General features: G+C 40.2%; 2 protein-coding genes and 1 long non-coding RNA gene across 6 annotated transcripts in view; all 3 read left to right on the top strand.

Annotated features, from left to right (window-relative positions):
• TARS3 (threonyl-tRNA synthetase 3) overlaps positions 1-8,592 on the top strand; it is a 65,892-nt gene extending 57,300 nt beyond the window's left edge. The window contains exons 16-19 of the mRNA XM_023651556.2: positions 1,956-2,060; positions 5,459-5,531; positions 6,284-6,398; positions 7,741-8,592. Of these exons, the coding sequence (XP_023507324.1) occupies positions 1,956-2,060; positions 5,459-5,531; positions 6,284-6,398; positions 7,741-7,889 (442 nt within the window). The 3' untranslated portion in view covers positions 7,890-8,592. The remainder of the gene's footprint in view (positions 1-1,955; positions 2,061-5,458; positions 5,532-6,283; positions 6,399-7,740) is intronic.
• Positions 8,593-10,706: 2,114 nt separating this feature from the next.
• TM2D3 (TM2 domain containing 3) lies at positions 10,707-21,446 on the top strand. Of its 4 annotated transcripts, none has more exons than XM_005602841.4 (6): positions 10,709-10,842; positions 11,240-11,332; positions 13,109-13,266; positions 17,402-17,576; positions 19,133-19,208; positions 21,122-21,446. In XM_005602841.4, exons 1-6 carry the CDS (start codon positions 10,752-10,754, stop codon positions 21,285-21,287), a joined length of 759 nt encoding a protein of 252 aa, XP_005602898.3. In that variant the 5' UTR covers positions 10,709-10,751; the 3' UTR covers positions 21,288-21,446. The 4 variants fall into 4 exon arrangements, with proteins under 4 accessions (XP_003363685.3, XP_014589468.3, XP_005602898.3 ...); XM_014733980.3 differs by having other exon boundaries at positions 21,104-21,446; XM_003363637.5 differs by lacking the exon at positions 11,240-11,332 and having other exon boundaries at positions 10,707-10,842.
• Positions 14,048-15,496, top strand: LOC138917012 (uncharacterized). The gene is made up of 3 exons (XR_011424338.1): positions 14,048-14,097; positions 14,653-14,711; positions 14,788-15,496. It is a non-coding gene; the product is annotated as an uncharacterized lncRNA (long non-coding RNA).
• Positions 21,447-22,979: the final 1,533 nt, after the last annotated feature.

The raw sequence follows: 22,979 nt of genomic DNA, 5'->3' as shown, positions 1-22,979 counted from the left end.
TTCTCTCTACTTTTGTATATGTTTTCAATGTCTCTAATAAAAAGTTTTAGAAGTAAAAGAACAAAGATTAGCAAACAGAGTAGTTTGTTTTGAGAAACAGTCTTTTGTTTTGAGAAAACAAGACAGTCACAAAACAAAACAAATACAGTTCATGGGGGAGAGATCCAAAAATACTCATCTAAATCTATAGTCAAAACGCTGTGAGAAGAACCCGAAGCACTCTGCTTTGGTGCTCCCCGTCCCAATCCCCCCCGCCCAGCTGTAGAGATTGCTAAGTGACCTAGAAGCAGACAATGTTGATGGCCACTTCCCTGACTGTGCTGCTGTGCGATGACTTGACCTGGTCCACACCAGTGTCCTGCCGGTACCTTGACCGTGGTGAGCCTGCATGCCCCTGGACTCATGCTGACTCGCCTGGAAGGGGCTCCTGTGAACTCTCAGGGAAGTTTACAGGAAGAGAGTCCGGGACTCCATTCAGCGCCTCTTCTCTGGGGAGTCTCCCCGCAACGGTGGTGGTCCTACCCCAACATTACACAGCTGGGCGTGCATGTACTTGCTGCTTGGTTTGCTTAGAAACTAAGTGGTAGTCCAAACCCCAAAGAAAAGCAAGGATGGAGGAAGGGGGCTATGATTGGGGAGGAGTCCATTTTAAGGTTCTGGTAATATTATATATATTTTTAGCACAATTTTTAAAAAATATTCTTTAAAGTAGATATCAACGATTGAAACAGTCTTCACTACAAATGATATATATCACAATAAATTTTTAAATTAGAAAAAAAATAGTGCTATTTATAAATGAAGCAATATAGCCCAGATACAGACTTATGAAAGAATATAGTACATGAGAAAGGAGGCATTTCAAATCTGTGAGGAGGGGATGGGTTCAATAAATAACATTGGGACAATTGGCTATCCATTTGGAAGGAAAATGTGAAATTCCATTTTTCACTCTAGATAGAAAAGTTAATTAAAGCTGGATAAACTATTTTTTAAAAATCCATCAAAGTAGGAGAAAATGTAGGTGAGTCTTTTTATTATGTTGGGGAGAGAAAGTTCTTTATTATATAACCTTAATGTTAAAATTCATAAAGAAAATGATAGATAGCTTTGACTTCTCCAAGATTAAAAACTTATCATAGAAAGGATAGTACCAAAATAGGCAAATAACAAGTAAATAAATAAACTTGGAAAAAGTATTTTCAATTTTGCTTATTAGAAAAGGAGTTAATTTCCTTAACATGTCTTTATATATTTGTTTACTATATATACAAAATATACATTTACACATATATGTTTATGAGTTAATTACCCCCCCCAAATTTCCACTAGTCAGTGGACAAAGGGCACAAGTAGGCAGTTGAAGAAAAAGAAGTATCATTAAACATGTAAAATGACATTCAACTTCACTAATTACAGCCATACAAATTTTTTTCTATTTCATTTTCTATCTTTATAACTTACAAAACAATTCATCCCATGATTTATTTTTAATGTTTATGAGAAAATGAGAATTTAGATACAGAAACCTGTTTCCTTTATTTTTCAGTATCTTTGACACAGTTCAATCGAGTACTGGTGAAGTAAGCCAGAGTTCAAAATAAAGTTAATCTAAAAAAATTACGACTTGCAAGATTGCCTGTCCCTGTTAGTAAAATGATGTAAGCCAGTAGTTTAGAATAAAGAGAATCAGTAGATGTAATAGAGATAGTGATATAATACCACCTTGATTTTTACTGGATAATGTATTTCCTTTCCCTTTGGTTTGTAGAAGATACGATAATTTGAAAAAAACCCTTTGTTTCTAATAAATGGAACATTATATGCTTGAAGATGATTTATGAGGAATCCATCATTTTACCTACTTTAGAAAAATAAGTTAAATATAAGGTAAGAAGACAAAATTATCACTGAATCTTAAGAAAATACTTACATATATAATTTTCATTTTTTAGTAAGGATGGGGATGATAAGAAGAATCCTGTGATCATTCATCGAGCCATTTTGGGATCAGTGGAAAGAATGATAGCCATTCTCTCAGAAAACTATGGGGGAAAATGGTAAGTGATCTGGAAAAGAAAAGCTACATGTCTTTTATTCTTAAAAATCTTGTCTGACAAGATAAAATTAGTACAAAAAATTGGTGGCTCCTGCTTTATAATTAGCAAGTATCCAAACAGCAGATAAAAAAATTCTTGTTGCATGTGCCTGATCAGAAAACAAAAGCAAAGTGGCATGAAACTGTATCATTTATTTTTCTGGGAACTCAGGAGAATTAAAGAGTTATCTTTTCACCTACTTCAAGCCCTGCAAAGACCTATCTGCTGTCTGGCAAATATATCGCCCACACTCCCAGGGTCCTGCCTCTTGGAAACCTCATGGGGGCCTTATCACCATTGACTTAGGAGGAAAACGTGTAAACCTGGTTCACAAATGGCTCTGACCAATATGCTGGCACAAACCCAAAGAGGACAGTTACAGTAGCACAGCCCCATTTAGGGATGAAGAGGGGAAGGGAAATGCTCTCGAGTGCAAGATTTTGAGTGGTCTATCTTTTTAGTCCTCTTTGCCTGGAAGGAAAAAATGGCTAGAGGTAGGGAGTTACACGGATGCATGGGCTCTGCTTTACTACTTTGGCTGCAAGGTCAGAGAAGTAATTACTTAGAAGTAATTAGATTGGAAAATAGATGACAAATAGATTTGGGGGAGAGGAATGTGTATGATCGCTCAGAATGGGCCACAGAGGTAGTGTTACACCCAAGGGCCCTCACTGCGAATAGTGTTTCAGTATTCAAATACAAGAGAACCCATTCTGTTATCACCAGCTTCTTTCTTCTCCTAGTGATTGCTCAGTGGTTCATGAACAAAGTGGCCAGTAGGGGGCATGCATGGCTTAACAACATGGACCTCGCCAAGTTCCATCTGGCTACACCTCTTCTGAGGACTCAGTTTGCCATCACTAGTGATCACTCCTGATCCCTCATAGGGCACCATAACCCAGGGAAACAGCCAGCTCTCTTGTAGAGGGTCGATGACATTGGATCCCTTTCATCATGCAAAGGGCCAATGACTTGGCCTCACTAGAAAAGATATCAACTCTGGATTTTGCTTTGCCCTTCTTTCCTGCCATGCCTCTGCCAGCAGCACCATATAGATCCTTACTAGCCTTCTTCGCTGTCAGAAGTACAACAATACTTCTGACCATAGAAGTAACTTGTAGCAAAAGAAGTAAGGCACTGAACTGACATTATGGGATTTGCTAGCCAGGGTACCAGCTGGCAGATACGTCTTGTGATGGCACATCCTACAGCATGTGGAAATGCTGCAAACCAGCAACTACTTGTGAAATTTTTGCCTCCCTTCCCATTTTGAAGAAACCAACTGAGCATCTGCTCATGCAGTTTAGTTGTGTCTTCAGGACCTACTGGCCCCACTGCTACGATAGCTGGGCACAGTCCCTGCAGCTGCCATGGTTGACACTGGGCACTGGACGCTACTGCTGCAGTCACTGCCTCAGGTTCCTCCCAAAGCTCCGTGTCTCTCTATCACCCTTGCCAGAACCGATTCCACGTAGTACCTCCCTCCGTGTGCCGCTCTGTCCCAAATCAACGTGCCATGCTTGTCCGTGCTTGATCACATGCATGGACTCTAACATCCATGTCTAGGGAGGCTAGGAAAGCAAATTTCCGAGCAGGAAACACAAGGCAGGAAATTTCCCACACAGAGGGTGTTCAAAATGTCCTGGGTAGCTAGAGTCTGTCCATATCCCTGAGATTTTATTTGTGATCTTAGAAAAATATCCTTAGGTGTCATAAGGTATCTAAGCTATTAAAGTTACAGATAAGCCAAAAGTATAGATATGAATATGTATGCTACCTAAGTATGAATTAACATGTTTATATTTGTTTCTAGTTGATTCTGTTTCAAGTAGTTTAACACAGGTGAGAGAAGGTGGTGTCTTGCAGTAGAAGAGTAGAGCTGAAAGTGGTAATAAAAAACCAAAACCTAAAAAACTAGTGGAATCAGGAGACCAACAGGGAGATGGGAGATGGTGTTGGTGCACTAAATGTGCCATCCTGCACAGCAGAGACTCAGTGCATGCCCTCTGCAGTTCATAAATCAAGAGTTCACACACCTATTAGGATTGTGATGGGAATCTCCCCAGGAACTAAAAATGGAAATGTTTAAAATGTGGCTCCTCTTGGGGGAGCAGGACTGGGGGTGGGATGAGGATGGAGCTCCAAAGGGAACATTTACTTTTCATCTTAAATACTGTATCACTGTATTTCTCTTTTATCATATGTATTATAACTTTTATCATATGTATTATTTTGCTTTTGTAATTTAAGAATAAATATATAAATACATACATTCATAAAGTGCTGTCTGGTAATAGTACCCATTGCATTTCCTTCCACCTTCAAATTAAATACTCACATGATGAGGAAAAAGGCAAACACTTCCCGCATCAAACATTGCTTATATTCACCTTTCCATCTTTTTTTTTTTTTTTAAGAAAAAAGCATTTCAGTTGGAGATAATTGTAGAGTCACATGTAGTTGTAAGAATAATATGGAGGGGTCCAGCACAGCCTTTACCCAGTTTTTTCCAATGGTAACAACTTGCAAAACTATATCGAGTATCAGGACTAGAACACTGACTTTGATGCAATCTCCTAATCTTATTCAGATCTCACCAGTTTATGTGTACGCATCACTTGTGTGTGTGAATTTAGTTCGGTAAATTTTATCACATGTATAGATTCGTGTACCCACCACCGGTCAAGATACAGGACAGTTATGTGACCTATAAGGATCCCTCGTGCTACTGTTTTATTGCCACCCCCCCCGACCCCCATCATCAACCTCTGGCAGCCACTAATCTGTTCTCTATCTCCATAATTTTGTCATTTCAAGAGTGTTACATAAATGGAATCATAAAGTATGCAGCCAGTTGAGGTTGGCTTTTTTCACCCAATGGAATTCCCTTGAGATCCATCCAAGGTGTTTCAGTATCAATAACTGGTTGCTTTTTATTGCTGATAGTGTTCTGTGGTGTGGATGTACCAGTTTGACCATTCACCCGCTGAAGGACATTTTGGGGTATTTCCAGGTTTGGGCTACTATAAATAAAGCTCCTATGAACGTTAGCATGCAGGTTTATGTAAGTTTCCAGTTCTGCGGGATAAATGCCCAGGAGTGCAATTCCTGGGTCGTATGGTAAGCGATGTTTAGCCCTGCCATCTGTCTGCCAACCCATTCTTCCCTCCTTTTCCTATCAAAATTCCAAGTTTCCCCTTTTGTCTACTCTGCTGCCTTTTAACTTTTAATATAGTTTGCCTTACTTCCACACCACTCTACTGAATCTGCTGTCTTGTGAAGTCTTCAAAGAAAATCTTTGGTTTAATCATGTAATAAATGGTCAGTTTGAAAATACATATTTTTAAAATATTTTTCAGGCCTTTCTGGCTGTCTCCTCGTCAGGTAATGGTCATCCCTGTGGGGCCAACTTGTGAAAAATATGCACTTCAGGTAATCAGAGACATTTAAAGTACATAATAATTTTGGCATTATGGTCGTCTGTGAAGGTCATTGACTTGGAATGTTATTCATGCCTTAAAATACTGCATAACTAACACATTAATTTACCAACCCATGTTTTCAGTAATTGGGAGTAACACCTGAATCATGTCTGTGTAGGTGTATCATAACTATTTTATTTCTTAATGTTTTTGAGAAATTGGTATTTTAAAATATCACATATTTAAGTTATTCTTTTCTACATGGCTCTATTAGGGAAGAATACTTATATTATCTATTGCCGCATAACCACTTACCTCAAACCTTAGCAGTTTAAAATAAGAAACATTTATTATCTCATAGTTTCTGCAAGTCAGAATCTGGGAGCAGCTTGGCTGGCTGGTTCTGGGTCCGGGTACCTCGTGAGGCTGCAGCCCTTGGGGACACAATCACCTCATTGTTGGGTGCCTCAGATCCTCACCATGCAGGCTTCTCAGAGGTTGCCTCCGTGTCCTTCCAACATGGTGCTGGTTTTCCCCAGAGGGAGTGATCTGAAAGAGATGAAAGCTGCAGTCTTGTAACTTAACCTCAGAAGTGACATGCCATCATTTCTGCCCTTCTCTATGGTCACAAAGGCCGACCTGGTACAATGTGGAGGAAACTACACAAGGATGTGAATAGTAGGAGGCAGGCACCCCATGGGTCATCTTGGAAGCTGGCTGCCATACATAATGTAATAATAAAAGTGTTTCATTTTCTTGTAGGTATCCAATGAATTTTTTGAAGAAGGATTCATGGCTGACGTTGATTTAGATCATAGTTGTACACTAAATAAGAAAATACGAAATGCGCAGCTGGCTCAATATAATTTTATTTTGGGTAACTTAAATTTTTATATATTTTCACAATGCTTAGGTTTTTTTCCCAGTTAAATTCCAAAAAACAAAATAAAGAATATGGTATAACTACTTTATCATGACAATTTGACTGTTTAATACTTATACACAGAGGAATCTGTGGTGTTCCTGGGAAGGCTGTTCCTATGTAGTCTTTGTTATTTGCTGGAAGAAGAGTATAAAGTTTCACAGGAATCCTGTAATAGAATATTACTAGCAAGAAATAATATCTCAAACTAACAATGGAAAAAATGTGAAAATGATCTCAGTAAAATTATACTCCTTATGTTTCAGCCATGTAACAGGCCTTAAATATTCTCCTTTGCTTTTCTGGTTTATTAGAAATCTTTAAGATTAAACTAATGAGTGGAAAAGTTTCCAAATTTAAGAAGGTCAAAAGAATAGAATTAAGCAAAAAAAAAAAAAAAAAGTTTTTGAGGCACATGAGTAACTGTATGCGAATCTAAAATTTTGACTTTAAAAAATGATTCAAAATCAAGAGAAACTGATAGTGATATAGCTGTGGGCATGATATTGTTATCTCTTATAAGTTGCAAGATTCTGTAGAAGGCAAAATAAATAGGCATGGAGTTGTCCTATCGGCAGCTTTTCATCAAGAGTGTTGACTCTGTATTGTGTGTTTCAGTCAGACTTCTTATGGTGACAGAAATTTCTAATTAGCTTAGGCAAAGATGGAACTTGTTGGAATGGTGTTGGAGTCTCATGACATGGAAGGTAGAGTTAAATAGCCAAACCATTAGAATAATAACTGGAACAAGGAGCTCCACCCTTACCAGGACTATTTCTCCCCATTTCTGGTCCCCCTGTTTTGCTTTTATTCTTAATTCTTCTCTGGAATATCTGCTTTATTCCCCTTACTTGTTCGCCAATTTCTTTCTTGATGAAATATGCAAGAAATATGGCTGCAGATTCCTGTGTCATCTTATGGTACGGGTCACTAAAGAGAACAACTTTTTACCTGCATTCCAGAATATTCTGGTTGGCTGCTTGGGCCTGGCTCTGGTGGCCACCCCATGATTATCAACTATGCCAGGTGGAGTCAAGAGGCCTGTAAGAGCTCCTTGCTCCCGTTTGTACCCCAAGACCACAACAGATGTTCTCCCAAGTGGACAGTAGAGAGATGGGATTAGAAGTCATTACTTCCCTCCAGAAACTTACTATCAGAGCATGACCTAATGGTCATTAGATTGATATTTAGTGATTAATACTGAAGAAAACTCAGTAAGACACATGTGTCATGTGACAGTTGACAATATTTAATAAATCATTGATTTAAAATGTTTATTTCCCTTTCTTTTCCACAGTGGTTGGAGAAAAGGAAAAGACAAATAATGCTGTAAATGTTCGAACAAGGGACAACAAAATTCATGGAGAGATTTCAGTAACTTCTGCCATTGATAAATTGAAGCATCTCAAGAAATCACGTACACTAAATGCTGAGGAAGACTTTTGAAGTTCTTTCCTTGTACTCAGTTCTGTGTAACCTTATTTTGACCCCTGAAAATGCATTTTTCTTAATTAACGTTAGTACTTCTTTTAAGAACTTTGGACCCACCGACGGGTCCACTGATGGGAGCAGTGAGAAAGGAGACAGTGAATGAGTAGCTGAAATGTACAAAGCTTAATTCACTAATATGTCTGAGGACAGTAAGAGGACAAGCTTGGGAAACTTTTAATTTCCCAAATGTCTTGAGAGACTTAAATGGGAAAATGTTATTCATTGAAAGAGGGAAATACTAGGAAATGAGGATTATGAGATGTTATTATCTAAGATTTGTGATTTTCAAAAGATTGGTTTCAAATATAAGTCTGCAAAGCTTTTTTGAATATAAGGGAAAATATTATTTTCTAATAACATTATTTCTCAGGTATTTTTATGGTTGTTTTACTAAAGTTCACACTGAAACTTTTATCTCCAAGATTGGAGTCATTACTTAATTTATTTTAACTAACCAACAACCACAAAAGAAGCAGCTAGTGCTAAATACTGAATTACTGACAAAAGACTCTGAACTCAAAGAAATTCATTGTTGTGGAAACTCCTGTTGTTTGCACTGTAGTTTAAGAATTGCTGTTTTAATGCTTCTAATTGGCAATTGAGCCTTGTTCATCTTTACAAAAAATAAATTCCCAAATAAAATGCATCACATAGTGTTTCCACTGTTTCAGCTATGGGCTTATTCCACAGTAATCTGCTGCCCTAGAGTTAAATTACTTTTTTGATGGGATGACATTCCACTGATTTATAGACTCAAGTGGATTTCTGATTTTAACTGAGAGGAATACTTTACTGCTCAGAACCAAATTAAAATGGCTTAATGCCAATAGAGAATTTAGCTACCAATCAAGAAGTAGTTTTGAGTGTTTATTTGGCTTGGTGCTACAGAATTAAAAATAAATTTAAGACATGCTCTCTCTTCTCAACATACTTATCATTTAGTTTCCTGGACATCTGGTAAATAAAACAGTATTATATATCAAACCTGTATAGTGCTATAAGGTGCAAATTATGTGACATAATTTTTCACACTAACAGTTATTGAGGCCAGAAACAATTAGATTTTTTTTTTCTTTTTTAAGGAAGATGAGCCCTGAGCTAACATCTGCTGCCAATCCTCCTCTTTTTGCTGGGGAAGACTGGTCCTGAGCTAACATCCCTGCCCATCTTCCTCTACTTTATACTTGGGACACCTACCACAGCATGGCTTGCCAAGCGGTGCCATGTCCGCACGCAGGACCCAAACTGGCAAACCCCGGGGCCGCCAAAGTGGAACGTGTGCACTTAACTGCTGAGCCACCAGGCCAGCCCCTTGATATATTTTTCATTCACCAAACGTGGTAGTGAGGAAGTGGGGAGTCAGAAGATCCCCCCCACCCCCAAAATGATCTTGTGGCAGGCAGCTGGGAAGAGGGAAGCATGTCAACAGCCCAGGACAAAGTATACTATGATAGAAATAGGTGCAGATGGTGGCCTGGGGTGAGGCTCACCCCCAGGGCTGGCCTTCTCCAGGGAGGGGCCCATGCTTTGGACCCTCCTCTTGCATCCAGGGCTCTTGTCCCAGGGCCTGGGGGCTTCTCCCAGTCTTGGAGGAACGCTCTGAAGTAATGCGTGTCTTTGAGGTGTTGACGAAAATAATCCATAACGAATCTATAAATGAAATTTTGGGTGAGTTTATTCTGAGCTAAAATGTAAGGACCATGGTCCGGGCCTTTCTTCCCGAAGGAAGAAAGGGCACTGAAGAAGTGGGATGCACAGAGTGGTTATATACCCCCAAAGAGGATGTTTCACATGATTGAAATGTCCCTTTTACAATAGTCGTGAGACTGCTCTGTCCACACAGCAATTGATGGAAACAGCAGTTAGGTCTGCTGTCTTGGTGAACACAGCAGGGTGGCGGGTCTGTTGTCTGGAGCTGGGCGGAGTGCAGCAATCAGTTCCTAGCCTAAGGAAAGATACTTATCCTTAAGGAAATGCCAATGTAGGGGGAAGTTGCACCTTTATCTCAAGGCCATTTGTTCTTGCCATAGGAAATGTTTAAAGCAGATATACAATGCGGGCTCAACGGCCACAGTCAGGCCCTTTTGGAAAAAACAAAGTCAGGCCAAATTAGGTTTACACGAAATGGCTTCCCCATACACTCGAATATATCCTACTGCTTGCCATTTCTATTTGTCAAAGGATTAGGCTCGTGGGGCGCCCACGCAGGCCGCAGAGAGACGCTAGCTGCGCTGACCTGGCCAGCGCTGGGATCACCAGGAGCGGCTTGTGCAGGGCCACCTGGCACACCTGGGAGTCACTTCCCGTACAGCTTGTGCCACGGTTTCTTCATCTGTAAACAAGTACTTCTTTAGTGTGAAATTATATGTAATGTCATTAAAACTTTCCCCTAGTACGTAGCACACAGTTGCAACTTTTATCTCTACGCATACATATCCAGCCACATGCAAATGGTGACCAACTTCCCAAGATACCCGCCTCTGCTTTCAGTCACTTCAGGTGCGCATTTTGGTCCCAGGTGACCTTCCCCGGTCTCTGGCCATGAAAGAAGTGAGCACCTCGTGCAAGTGAGCAGCTCTTGTGAACCGAGCAACCTCACACCGTCGCATCGGCCCCGGCCCCTCACCACCGCCTCACTGCTCCCGGGAGCTTCCAGCCGGGGGGAAGAACCCCTGCAGCACTAGCTGCGCGCCTGCGCCCTGGGCTCCCCGGGGACGCGCCCAGACCCGCCCCCTCCGGCGCCCCCGCCCCCGGCTTAGCCCCGCCCCCGGCTTAGCCCCGCCCCGCGTCCCGGAAGTGCGCGCGCGCGCCGGTAACATGGCGGGTGCAGCGGTCTCGCTGCGGGCTCTTCGCCGCCTGTGCCGTGTGCTGCTGTTCCTCTCACAGTTCTACATCTTGTCGGGTGGTGGTGAGTTCAAGGCCGGCGTCCACTCCGGGTCGGGCTGAGTGACAGGGAGCCCCCGGGAGCTGCGGGAAGCGTCCGGGCTGGGCCTGCGGGCGGAGGGCGGCGGGTCGCTGCAGCCCGAGTCTGGCGCGTCCTGAACGCAGGTCCGCGACCGCCCCTCCGCTCAGGAACCCGGAGCCGCCGGGCTCTCGGCCGGGCAAGCGGAGCTGGATCCCGATACCAGGCTCTGTTCCCCAGTTGCCCATAGATCTCAATTGGTGTAGACCCTTTTGGCGTTTCATTCTTTAGTTTTCTGGGCAGTCAAGCTGTGAGGGTTTCATGAGCAGTTGTTGGACCCTGCGTGTTAACCACACAAACCAAGGTGTTCGTATCCCAGGATAACATGTTTCTCTAATTGTAGGATCCTTAAATTTAGACCTTTCGCAGCCGCTGGCTCAGTCACTAAAGGATCCGGGCCCAACACGTACTTTCACAGTAGTTCCCAGGGCAGCAGGTACTAGACATTTTCTATTCTAGTAAATGTGTATATTCATATCTAGTGGTTTCTCTTTTTCTTTTTGGGTAAAATCACGTTCCATCTTTTGAGTATTTTATTTATTGTATTTTAGGTTATGTGAACTAAAAGGCAGATACACAGACCTTTCTTTTCTTTCTTTCTCTTTTTTTTTTTTGGTGAGGAAGATTGGCCCTGAGCTGACATCTGTGCCAATCTTCCTCTATTTTGTATGTGGGATGCTGCCACAGCATGGCTGATGAGCACTGTATAGGTCCGCACCTGGGATCCCAGTCCATCCCAGCGAACCCTGGGCCACCAAAGCGGAGCGCCTGAACTTAACTACTAGGCTACCAGGCTGGCCCCCAGATACACAAACATTTCCATAGACAGTCTTGATATTTCACTACCTTTTGGCATTCCTGTCTCACCTCTTTTTCCAGTCCCACACTCTTCATTTCCATTTCTTTATTTCTATTATTTTTCCATTTTGTCCTTCAAGATAAACTTCAGCCAGTGCTTCTGCTTTTTGAACCCTGTTCCTGCTGTTGGACTTTAAAGGCGCCTCCCAGGGCTGTGAGGATCACAGAGGGACTGAGAGAGACTTGGAGTCTAGGTCTGGCTGTGCTGCTGGGAGCTTGAGCAGATCAGTCACCCCGTGGGCTTCGGTTTCCTCATCTTTCAGGAGGTGAGGTTAGCCTGGCCCTATAAAGTCATTTCGGCTTTGTGATTCTAAGGGTCCAGCCTCCAGCCACAATAGTAATAGGAAGAAAAGAAAAGAAAAATGGTATTTTGTAGAATTGCCTACTTAATGCAGTGACTTTGAGACCATTCTTAAATGAGCATTAGTGTGTTTTGCTAAATGGAACCGTTGTCTCTCTCATTTCATCCCTTTAGAGTTCAGTTATTTCAATGAATTGAAACTGGCAGAGGTATTTACTGTTTGTTATTTGGATATGAAAGACTGCTAGAAGATAGCAGCATACTTGAATTTAAAACATAGGTTATTTTATAGAGAAAGCACAAGAATTTTTTATTCTTCTGGATGTCTTTGAAAGCTTCTCTTCCTCCCCAAGAATACTTGCAATTTTGATCCACTTAATTGATAAAAATATATCGTGCTTTTGGCAAGGTTGGCTGGAAAAAGAATTGCAACCCACTGAACAAGTTATTAATATAGAGAACTATTTTGAACTTTGGTAGTACAAAACTGTAAATGTTATTAGCTAATTATATTAGTAAGGTATGGCTTCTTGACGTACCAGTGTGGAATAATGACAGAAGATTTTCTGGAATTGATACTGGTTGTACCCATTGATTCAGTTAAAAAGTCACTGGCTTCACTTCCAAATTAGTGAATTCATGTGAAAAGAACATTGAATTGGAAACAGAGATTTGGGTTGTGGTTCCAGTTTTGTCACTCCCTCTGTGATCTTGAACAAACTCCACCGTTTCTAAGCCGTAGTTTTTCATCCTGTTACATGGTAGATTTTTTGAGGCCCTACTTATACCTAGCATTATATATACATTATATGTACATAAGCACCTTTGATTTTCATAGTCATTTTGGGGACAGTAATTAAGTCCTTTTTACTTAGCTGTTGAGCTGTCGAATCCTGCTTTAATTGCAGGTGTCTCTGACTCCAACTCTGCTTTCTCCATTCTAGCACAGTATCTCATTGGTAATGATCGTGTCCCTTAACCTTAGAAAGTTCTTTTCCTCTGTGATTCCGATCAGTATTATGAAAGAATAAGCTTCTCTCTCACTTCTCACAGAAAGTACCGATATGCCACCTTATGTGATGAAGTGTCCAAGCAATGGTTTATGCAGCAGACTTCCTGCAGACTGTGTAGAGTGCAAGACAAATTTCTCCTGTGTCTATGGGAAGCCTGTCACTTTTGACTGCACAGTCAAACCTTCTGTTACCTGTGTTGTAAGTACTGCAACTTACTTGTTCTAAACAAACTCAGTGTAAACCTCGAGTTAAAAGTAGACTTTAGACTTGACTGTGGGGGAAATTCTGGAAGAAAGTGCTCTGCATTTGATAATTAATATTTTAGGAACACAGTCAACTTTATCAGAAGACTGAAAGTTGTATTTCCAGGTAGGGTTTGATCGTAAGGGTTCATATGGCAATTTTTTGACCTAAGGATAAATTGGAGCAAATATCAGCCTTCTTACAGAAAGTTGGAAGTAGAGAAAGTTCAAGTACACCGGCTATTGCCTCTTAGAAATGGCCCTGTTACAATCATCACACCTCCATCCTCTCTCTGGTACTTGACAGACAGGATGGAGCCTAGAAAGGCCTTGGTAGTTGGTGTTCCTTGGAGTGTCCAGGGCAGCCTGTTTCTCAGCTGCTTCGCTGGGGCTCCTGTTAGAGTCCTGGCGGCAGCCCCAGAGCCGCTGACTGTGGATAGCTCAGGGAGACTCGGGCATCTGCGTTTTTTAACAAGTAGCCCAGCAAGTCCTTGCACATCCCATTGTTTGGGACTACTGTCCTAGCATCTGGGTGAGCTAAGGAGTAGAAATGAATAGTGAAGCAGTGTTTTACTCTTGGTCCTGCCATAATTAACTGTGTGATTAATTAATCTTTCTCTTGTTAAATGAGGGGATGGGCCCAGAATAGCTTTTCCTAAAGTGTTTCCATGGGACCCTGGTTCTGGGAAATGGTCGAGGAGGAAAAAACAGATTCCATTCTATATCCTCTTTCACAGATTTCTTTTGACACAGCGTTTGTGGCATGTCCGTCACTTACTTGAACAAGGTACTGTTTCCCCGGTTCTTTGGAACTTGGTCTGGGAAGGGCTAGATTGGAAAGTTCCTTCCACCGCCAGGCTCTTTCTGTAATTCTCCCAAAGTCTGGTATCAGGAGACTATCAGGAGAGGGAGCCAGAGAGGCTTCCCTCCAAAGGGGAGATAGGGTTTTATGCCGTGTCAGTGTCTGAATGTGGTTTTTGTAAACTTAAGTCTGTCATTTTCATTTGTCAGTGTTACCCTTTAAAGCACACTGGAAAATTGAGCCAATTGCCAGATAGTCTTCATAACTGCCCTTGAGTTATTAGTCATCAGTCTTTGGCGCTGTTTCTTCAATAGAATTTTCCCTCTACCTGATGGTTAAGCCTACGTGAAGCCTTTTAAAATTTTCTCTCTCCTGGGTCTGGAGCGTGGTAGGTACTTAGTGAAGGACGGGCCGACTTTGCCGTTGAAGGGAGCCTTCATAGGGTTTGCCTCCTCTGTGGTTTGCTTCCTCATCTTTGACATTCAGCTCTCAAAACTGGTTACAGAGGGAGACATGGTCCTCAATCTCTTCTTTCTGTAGGTGTTCTGAAAACAGTTTCATTTAGTGGAAAATGGCAGAGGATAAGAAAAATAACAAAGGTAGGGAAATTACAAAGCTTCGGGAAGTTTCTGAACTCCTTGGTCTCACCTCCTGGCTGAGATGTGCCCTGATTAGATTCTTTCTCTCCTCCTACTCCAGGTGTTTTCATCTCACCTGCTTGCTGTACTAGCCAGTAATAAGAATCCTCTAAGATAGCAGGTGCCCAGTCCTCGGGTGTGGAGTTTGAAGTCTGCCCCAAGAAGAGTCTGGCGGTCTGTTCCTTCTTAAAAATGGAGAGCAATAAAATATGTGAATTGCCTGTCAGGAGCTGTGGGTCCTAGGACCACCGTTGCCAGGAGATCCCGGGCAAGCCATGTGTTCTCTCCTTATTTGTTTAGTGACAATCTGTAGGGTCCCTTCTTGGTAAATAAGTTCCCGTTTCAAGAAGAAATAATCCCCGCCTGTCACATGCACACATGCAAATACTCGTTCTCTTTTGCTTGTGTGTGCATGCACTCAGGCCCCTCTCGCTCTCTTCCCCCACTTATCTTGAACTTAAAATTAATGGGGAAAAAAGCTCTTCCAGTCCTTCTGCATGTGTACAGGCTAAGAGAATCTCAACTGGATTACACCATTCAAAGAAATTATTTTGTGATGGCCCTGTTAAGTATATAAATAGAAATAAATGTAAAAATCCTTCAACTTCTTCTGTATCAGATTGCTCCTGTTCCAATTATAATGGTAACTGTCAAGCCAGTTGATGTCAGCTCTAAATGTGCTTGAAGAAAATGTTGCTTTGTATTAACTTGGAGAAGATACCAGTCTGCTAGTGTGCCCGAAGCAGGTAGAGTTCCCTCAGATGGATTCTGTGTTCTTAGTAACAACAGCTGTTTCACAGAGGACAGGTAACAAATCTTTTCACTCTAGATGAGCTTTTGAACAGGTCTGTATTTCTCTGTGGTGAGAAGATAGATTCAGTAAATGTTGGGTTTCCTGGATAGCTATCTGGAAAAAGATTAGGAGGAATCCCTGTCTTGTCCAAAATAAATTCCAAGTAGATCAAAGATTTAATATGCAAAAAGAAACCATGAAGTATCAGAGAGAGCATGAGAGAGTTTTCTTATAATCCCAAAGTCGGGAATTTTTTTCCAAATATGAAATAAAATTTAGAAGCCATAAAAGAAAGAATTGATACATTTGACTTCTACAAATTTGAGATTTCTGCATGACCTAAAAAACATAAAAGCAAAAGATAGATGACAAACTAGGAAAAAGTATTTCTAACACACATGACAAGTAATGTACTAATGTTGATAATACGTAAAGATTTCCTAAAAACCAATGAGAAAAGGTGACAATCCTATAGAAAAATGGCATTAGGACATGAGCAGATGGTTCATAGGAAAGAAATACAAATGGACTTTCAACACATGAAAAACATGTTTAATTTTTCCCATAATTAAATAAAATTAATACTTCTTTTAACCTATCAGATTGGCAGAAAAAGTCAAAAAGTTTGATAACACTGAGTTTATGAGGGTATTAGGGACAAACGCTTTCATTTCTTGATACTGGGTGGGCAAATTGATCAACCTCTTATAGGCAGTTTGTCATATCTATGAAACTTAGAGATACACATAAACTTTGACCCAGCAATTCCATATCTAGGAATTTATCTTACAGACATTATTGCAGATGGATGCAAATCAGTATGCCTAATGACATTCTTAGCTGCATTGGTTCCCTGGGCAAAAGACTTGAAACAAGCTAAATGTCCAAGAGAGAACTGTTTAATTTATGGTTCACTGTGTACTGAAATAAATACATTGCACCTATTTAAAAGGATTTGGCAGCTTTAGAGATACTTCCTGATAGCTACAGAATTACGTGAAAAGTAAATATCAGTGGGAAAGTTAAATTTTAAAACAGAAATATATGTGCCATAAATGTGCCCATGCATCGACCGAACTCGCTGGAAGGCCTCTGGGTGAGCAGTGCGCGGTGCTGGCAGGGAGCGGCTGCTGAGGGCAGAGCCGACTTCCTCCTCACTCTCCTGTCACGTCTGGGAATTTGTACCGCATACATGTATTACCTAGTTTTAAAAAACAGTTGATAAGAAATGTTTGTTATAAATGCATAACTGGAAATATGCAGATGTTTAAAATGATATTGCCTGAATCAAGTGGTCTTACCCAGTTTTGAACGCTATCCATAAAAGCTATTTTGCATTGATCAAGAAAATTAATAAATATGATACTTGCAGAGGTGATTGTGTGACCATTTAAAAATGATTTTGAAAAATATGTATCATATAGTGTCAAGTGGGAGTAAAAAGGATACCAAATGCTGTCAGTAAAGTTCCACTTACATAAATCTATGTTACAGGAGGAAAAAATGGAAGAAGATGAAAAGTGGTTCTCTGGAGAGGTTACAGGGTTTTTTCTGTAATTTCCAAATGGCAGCATCCATAGAACGTGTGCTACTTTATAAGCAGAAAACAAAATAATGACTTTTTAAATGGAAATGAAATGGGTGTATATTTTTATGATTATAGGACTATATACATTTGTTTTGTGTACATATTGTTTTGGTACCTATTTTTCTGCCACTTTCTGCTAGGTCATAAAGTTAAATACTTTAGGAATTTTGTGCCATATGGTATGTAGTTTTATTGACATATTAACAATTGACATGTTAACATAACATTAGCATATTATGATTGATTAGTTCTGTGTCCTTTGGTATGTAGGATCAAGACTTCAAATCCCAAAAGAACTTCGTCATCAACATGACTTGCAGATTTTGCTGGCAGCTTCCAGAAACCGATTATGAGTGTTCCAATTCCACCAGCTGCATGACGGTGTCCTGCCCTCGACAGCGCTACACTGCCAACTGCACGGTGCGGGACCACATTCATTGCTTGGGTAAGTTGGAGTTTAAGGAAATTTGTAAGCAAAATGTTTTTCTCTAAGCTTGCTTATGGAACTTTAACCAGAAATTTGAGAATTAAATTTAAATGATTTACTCAGAAACATTTGTCAGCACTTTTTAGTTATGCCAAGCCTCGTTAATAAACTCAATGAACTAAAAAAAAATCCAGAGAATTTGAAATTTTCTTATCTTTTAAAATGTTTTCTTGATAAAACAAGAAAAAATGTGTGGGGTCTAGAGCATAGTGTATGGTCATTGAGTTGTACCCAATCAATCAACTGAGGCCATCTGCTACCCTCGCAGCTAGCCACCTCCCCTTTGAGGTAACCACCCCTCTGAATTCTCTTACCATCCCACTTCCTCTTCTACATTATTTACAGTTCTGTCACATGTAGATGATAACATATAGTGTGACATATTATCCAATAGGGCGTGTTTTAGAATTGTATAAAATAATAGCAAGCTGTTTATGGTCTTCTAGGACTTTGTTTTTTCCTGTCAACATTATGGCTCTAAGATTCATCCATATGTCTTCTCTTATTGTTTTTGACTTCTGTATCATAATCCATTGTAAGATCGGATGATAGTTTATCCATTCTACGTGTTTGGATTATTTACCGGTTTTTACTCTTACAGATTGTGCTGCTGTTAACATTTTTGTACATGTTTCCTGGTTTCACATGTGTACAAGCTTGTCTAGCATATACTCTTGTCTAGCATGTATTTTTGTGTAGCATGGTAAGTGGTTTGATCGATTTCTATTCCCCCCAGTGCTGCATAACTCTTCTTGATGATCCACAGCCTCTCCAATCCACATCTCTAAGTTTTATCTTTTTCTTAAAGATTTCTGGGAATTCTTTTATATTCTGGATGGTAACCTTTCATGTCCCTGAAATCATCTCCCAGGTTTTATCTTCTTTTGCTTTTCCACTTTCTTTTGGTATCTTTTGATGAACAGAACTTTAAAATTTTAATTAGTTGAAGTTATTAGTCTTTCATAGTTAGCTCTTTTCATAGTTGTAGGAAATCTTTTCTTACCCCGGCTGCATAAAGATAATTTCCTGTGGTTTGTTTTACAATTTGTAAGTTTGGCCTTTCACATTTAGGTCTATAATACACCTGGAATTCGTTTTGGTATATGGTGTGAGGAAGATTCAGGTTCACTTTTTTCTCACACGGATAGCCAGTTGTCTCAGGACTCACAGGAGGTCTTTATACGTGTGTGGTCTGGCCACTCTCTTTTCCCATCACTTGATTTGTCCATCTCAGTACCACACTGTTCGCTCTTCACTTTACAAAGTCTCGATAGCTCGTAGGGCATTTCACAGTCAAGCTGTAACCCTTACTTAATTGATTTAAATATTAAACCTATGCTTATAGATAGTAAGGACTTGCCTTTTACCATTCATTGTAGTAAACATTTGTTATTGTAAAGGGAGTTGACTTTTTAGGTTTTCAATTACAAGGCCACTAGTTATACTTGTCTCTGTGTAAGAGTATTTTTGTACCCATGTTTCTATGTACTTAGAGTGTTTTTCCTTTTTTTAAGGTAACCGTACTTTCCCGAAAATGCTGTACTGCAATTGGACTGGAGGTTATAAGTGGTCTACTGCTCTGGCTCTGAGGTAAGCTTTATTACTAAGAAGTTAAAGACGCCATTTGGATTTCGTTGGGTTTAATGGAGTCTTCCAGACATTGAGCTCAGCCAAGCTTCTCCTTCACTCAGCTCCTCCCACATGTGTTAGACCATAGGAAACATCAAGCTGCAGGCAATTACTTAGATGAGCAGACCAGTACCTTCATGGAATTTAAGGCCAGGATGTAGCTTTTCTCCCAAAGTACCTGCATATTCTAGAGATGATTTGGTTGAGTCATTATTATATCATTAGAACCAGTCAGGGTTTTCCATCTTGAACGTTACCATGAGTCAGTAAAATGCCGTATGCTGTTTAAAGTAGGTAGGTTTAGGGTGTATATTTTTACTTTCTAGTGACTTGCTTCTTTATTTTAAAAACTAATACATGCTTAATACTGAAAACTGGAAAAAATGAAAAAAACATTAAACATCACCTATAATTCCACCATCCAGAGATAATTATAGACTTATAATTTTTACATAAAAATGTGCTTATATTTGTTAAACTTTTCAACAGTTTGAAAAAAAATTATACCAGTTCTTCCCACCAGAGGGATGCTAGTTAAATGAGTCACTAATTAAAAAGTTGTGATGTCTGCAGCTGAAGATTTAGAATTAGAGCCTTAGACGCTGTGGCTGCAGTGTGACATGGGGCAGCGTTTCTCAGACTCGTCAGTGTTGACATTTGGGCCAAATCCTTCTTTGTTGTGGGGGTATCCTGTGCATAGTAGGATGTTTAGCAGCATCTGTGGACTCTCTTTTCTAGATGTTAGTAGCACTTCCTCCCTTCCCACCCTGAAGTTGTGACAATCAAAAATGTCTCCAGATACTGCCAGATTGCCACTTGTTAAGAACCCCTGCATTTGAATTTGGGCTGGGGAGAGAGAAGGCTCCTGCCTGGCAGGAAGGCTCAACTGGAAAGTAGAAGAGGAGTCTAGATAGGAGATAGATACAACAAGAACGAGGTTTGACAGTGGCCATGGTCACTGTCAGCAGAGGTTCAAATTAAAACTAACAACTGGCTTTTTTTTTTTAAATAAACTTTTTGTTTTGGAATAATTTTAGATTTACAGAAAAGTTGCAAAGAGAGAGAGTTTCTGTACACCCCTCACCCAGTTTCTCCCACATTGTTAACATCTTAAATTATCATGGTACATTTAACAACTGACTTTCAAAAAGTAAGAATAGTTTTCTTCTCAAGGCTCAACATAGTTTCTTTCAGACCGTTCACTGTGAATGTGGTAATGTCCAGGGTTTGCTTCACAGTCCTCTGGGTGGGGAGGAGAAGGGTATGGATGAAGCAGGGTTGGCCACGTGCTGATAATTGTTGGAGATGGGTCATGGGTACTGTTCTCTTTACTTTTCTGTGTTTTAAAGTTTTCCGTAAGAAAAACTTTAAAAGAAATACAATGGAAGTTGTCTGAATATTGTTAGATCTTGGAATTTGAAGGAACCTTAAAAGTCATTTGTTTGTAACGCTAAATTTTCAGCGATGAGTGACTGACAAAGTTAGGCGGCTTAATCCAGGTCAGCCAGATGGTGTTGGCTGCCTCACGCCACCGACTGCATGTTCGTGCACTTTCAGTTAGACCCAGCCCCCGCTTTGTTCTCCTGGATGTGCCATTTTCAAAATGAAAAAGCAATGAGATCAATTACTTTTCTATAAAAAAGGAACATTAAATTTCAGTACAGCTAAAAATTGTGTGTTTACTTTTGGCATTTAAACAATCTTCTTGCTCATGATTATTTGGTGTTGTAAATTGTGAAATAGTCATTCTGTTCTAATTAAGAGTTATGATAATTTGAGGCCCTTTCGCAAGTGGGACTTGGCGTGGTTATTGAGCCCCACCTGCCTACAGTTGGGGGCCGTCTGATCCATTCCAGTCCTGCTTGCTGTTGCAGCATCACCCTCGGTGGGTTCGGAGCAGATCGTTTCTACCTGGGCCAGTGGCGAGAAGGTCTCGGCAAGCTCTTCAGCTTCGGTGGCCTGGGAATATGGACGCTGATAGACGTCTTGCTAATTGGTGTTGGCTACGTTGGACCAGCAGACGGCTCTTTGTACATTTAGCTGTGATTCTGTGCTTCAGAAAGAGAGCAGTGCTTAGAAAAAGCCCTTTTGCCTGTAGAAATTGATGTGTTGTGAGTGATGTATTCGTATGTTGTTTTTAATGTACAGCATCTGTACTTTGCCTGCCTTGATGAAGGTAAAATAAAAAACCGAATCGTGCTTCTCTGGAATTTGTTTTTATTTGCCTGAAATATATTTTTTTCTGTGAAAAAATTTAAACTTAAATTAGAAGAACAACCTTTGCAGTGATTGAATATCTATTTAATTCCTGTGACATTAGTTTTATATTGCTAAGTTGAAGTGTGTCACTCATATCTCTGGCCTGGATGTAATTTGCCTTGAAAAGCTTTTCAGCTATGATTGCAGAAAGTGGGAAGTGTTTCAATTCTTTAGCTAAATAAAGTTATCTACCTAAACTTGAGTCGTCTGTCAGTTCTACAGTGTAATAGTGACGTAGTCTTGTCTTCCTATGACTGTTTAAAGTAAACTGCACACCTGTTGTGTCTAGTTGATGTGGTTTGAATTTTGTTAGTAATGTAAAAGGTTGCACGAGTACTGGAAAATTAATAAAATTACAAGTCACTTTAAAAATGTAGTTTTTTTCTGTATGTTTTCTACTTTAAAATATAATCTGGAATAATCATAGCAACTTAATTTTATTATTAAGAAGTAAAATGTTTATTTTTAAGGCATTACTCCATTTTAAGATATATTCATAATTGGCTGATTTATTGACAGACTGGAAGTGTTTAGAAATGTGTTTCAGTGTGTTAATGTTTTTGAGTCTTTGTAGATCTGCTGTTGACCCTTTATTGGAAAGAAAAACAATTATTAATCCCAAATGGGTTTTACTCAAGTTTCTTTTGAAACATTTACAAATTGTTAGCATTTTTCCTCTCAAATTGGGTGTCTGAGTATTACTTTTTAAACATCTGTGTTAATAGCTAGAAGACTTAATCAGCTTGTCAAATCTAAAAGCTGTAAATATTTTTTGAGAATATCTTCATAAATCTCATGGGACAGACCCATATTTTCTTCATCAGATTATTAGTTACAGTTTACCTGAAAGGGGAACTGAATCGCTTTCATGTGATAACTTGCCATTTAAGAATGGGCCTCTTATGAAGCTCAGAATCTTCTGCTTAGGTGTGTTGGTATAGTGAGTGACACTTCCAGCTCTGGTCACTAGGTGGTGCATCCCCATCACATCTGCTTTCCCACGCTATTTCCAGAAACAGCCAATGTTAAGTTGTTTTTTGCTAGGAACGTGAGCTTGGGCACAGAGCAGGGCAACACTTCCAGCTAGGTAGTCCCGTTTGCATGGCCTTTCTTTTGTAGGGCAAACGCTTTCTTATCTGTCATGGCTACATGAGACTCTTGGCTGAGCAGGTATTTCTTTAGAGGAAAACCTGTTCCTGCAAGGAAGCGGCCCCTTTGCTATCAACAGTAAAGATTTCCCCTGAATCCCCTCCGTGTTTAGCTCTATGTAGAAGAGAATCTCCAACATTTCCCTGTTGAGCTACGTCACGAGGAGGAGCCAGGGAAGCGATGGGAATTACTGGTTGCACATGTGTTCACATGGGAAATAAGTAGCAGCTGCCTTGACAGTTGACCATCTTTATGGCTTTGGGGCCTGGGTTAAATAAGGAAGCTCCAGTATTTGACAGGTGAAAGCTGAAATATTCCATATCC

Source organism: Equus caballus, chromosome 1 (assembly GCF_041296265.1).
Source record: "Equus caballus isolate H_3958 breed thoroughbred chromosome 1, TB-T2T, whole genome shotgun sequence".
Taxonomy (NCBI): domain Eukaryota; kingdom Metazoa; phylum Chordata; class Mammalia; order Perissodactyla; family Equidae; genus Equus; species Equus caballus.
The sequence above is the reverse complement of the archived record's forward strand: the minus strand, read 5'-3'. Positions and strand labels throughout refer to the sequence as shown.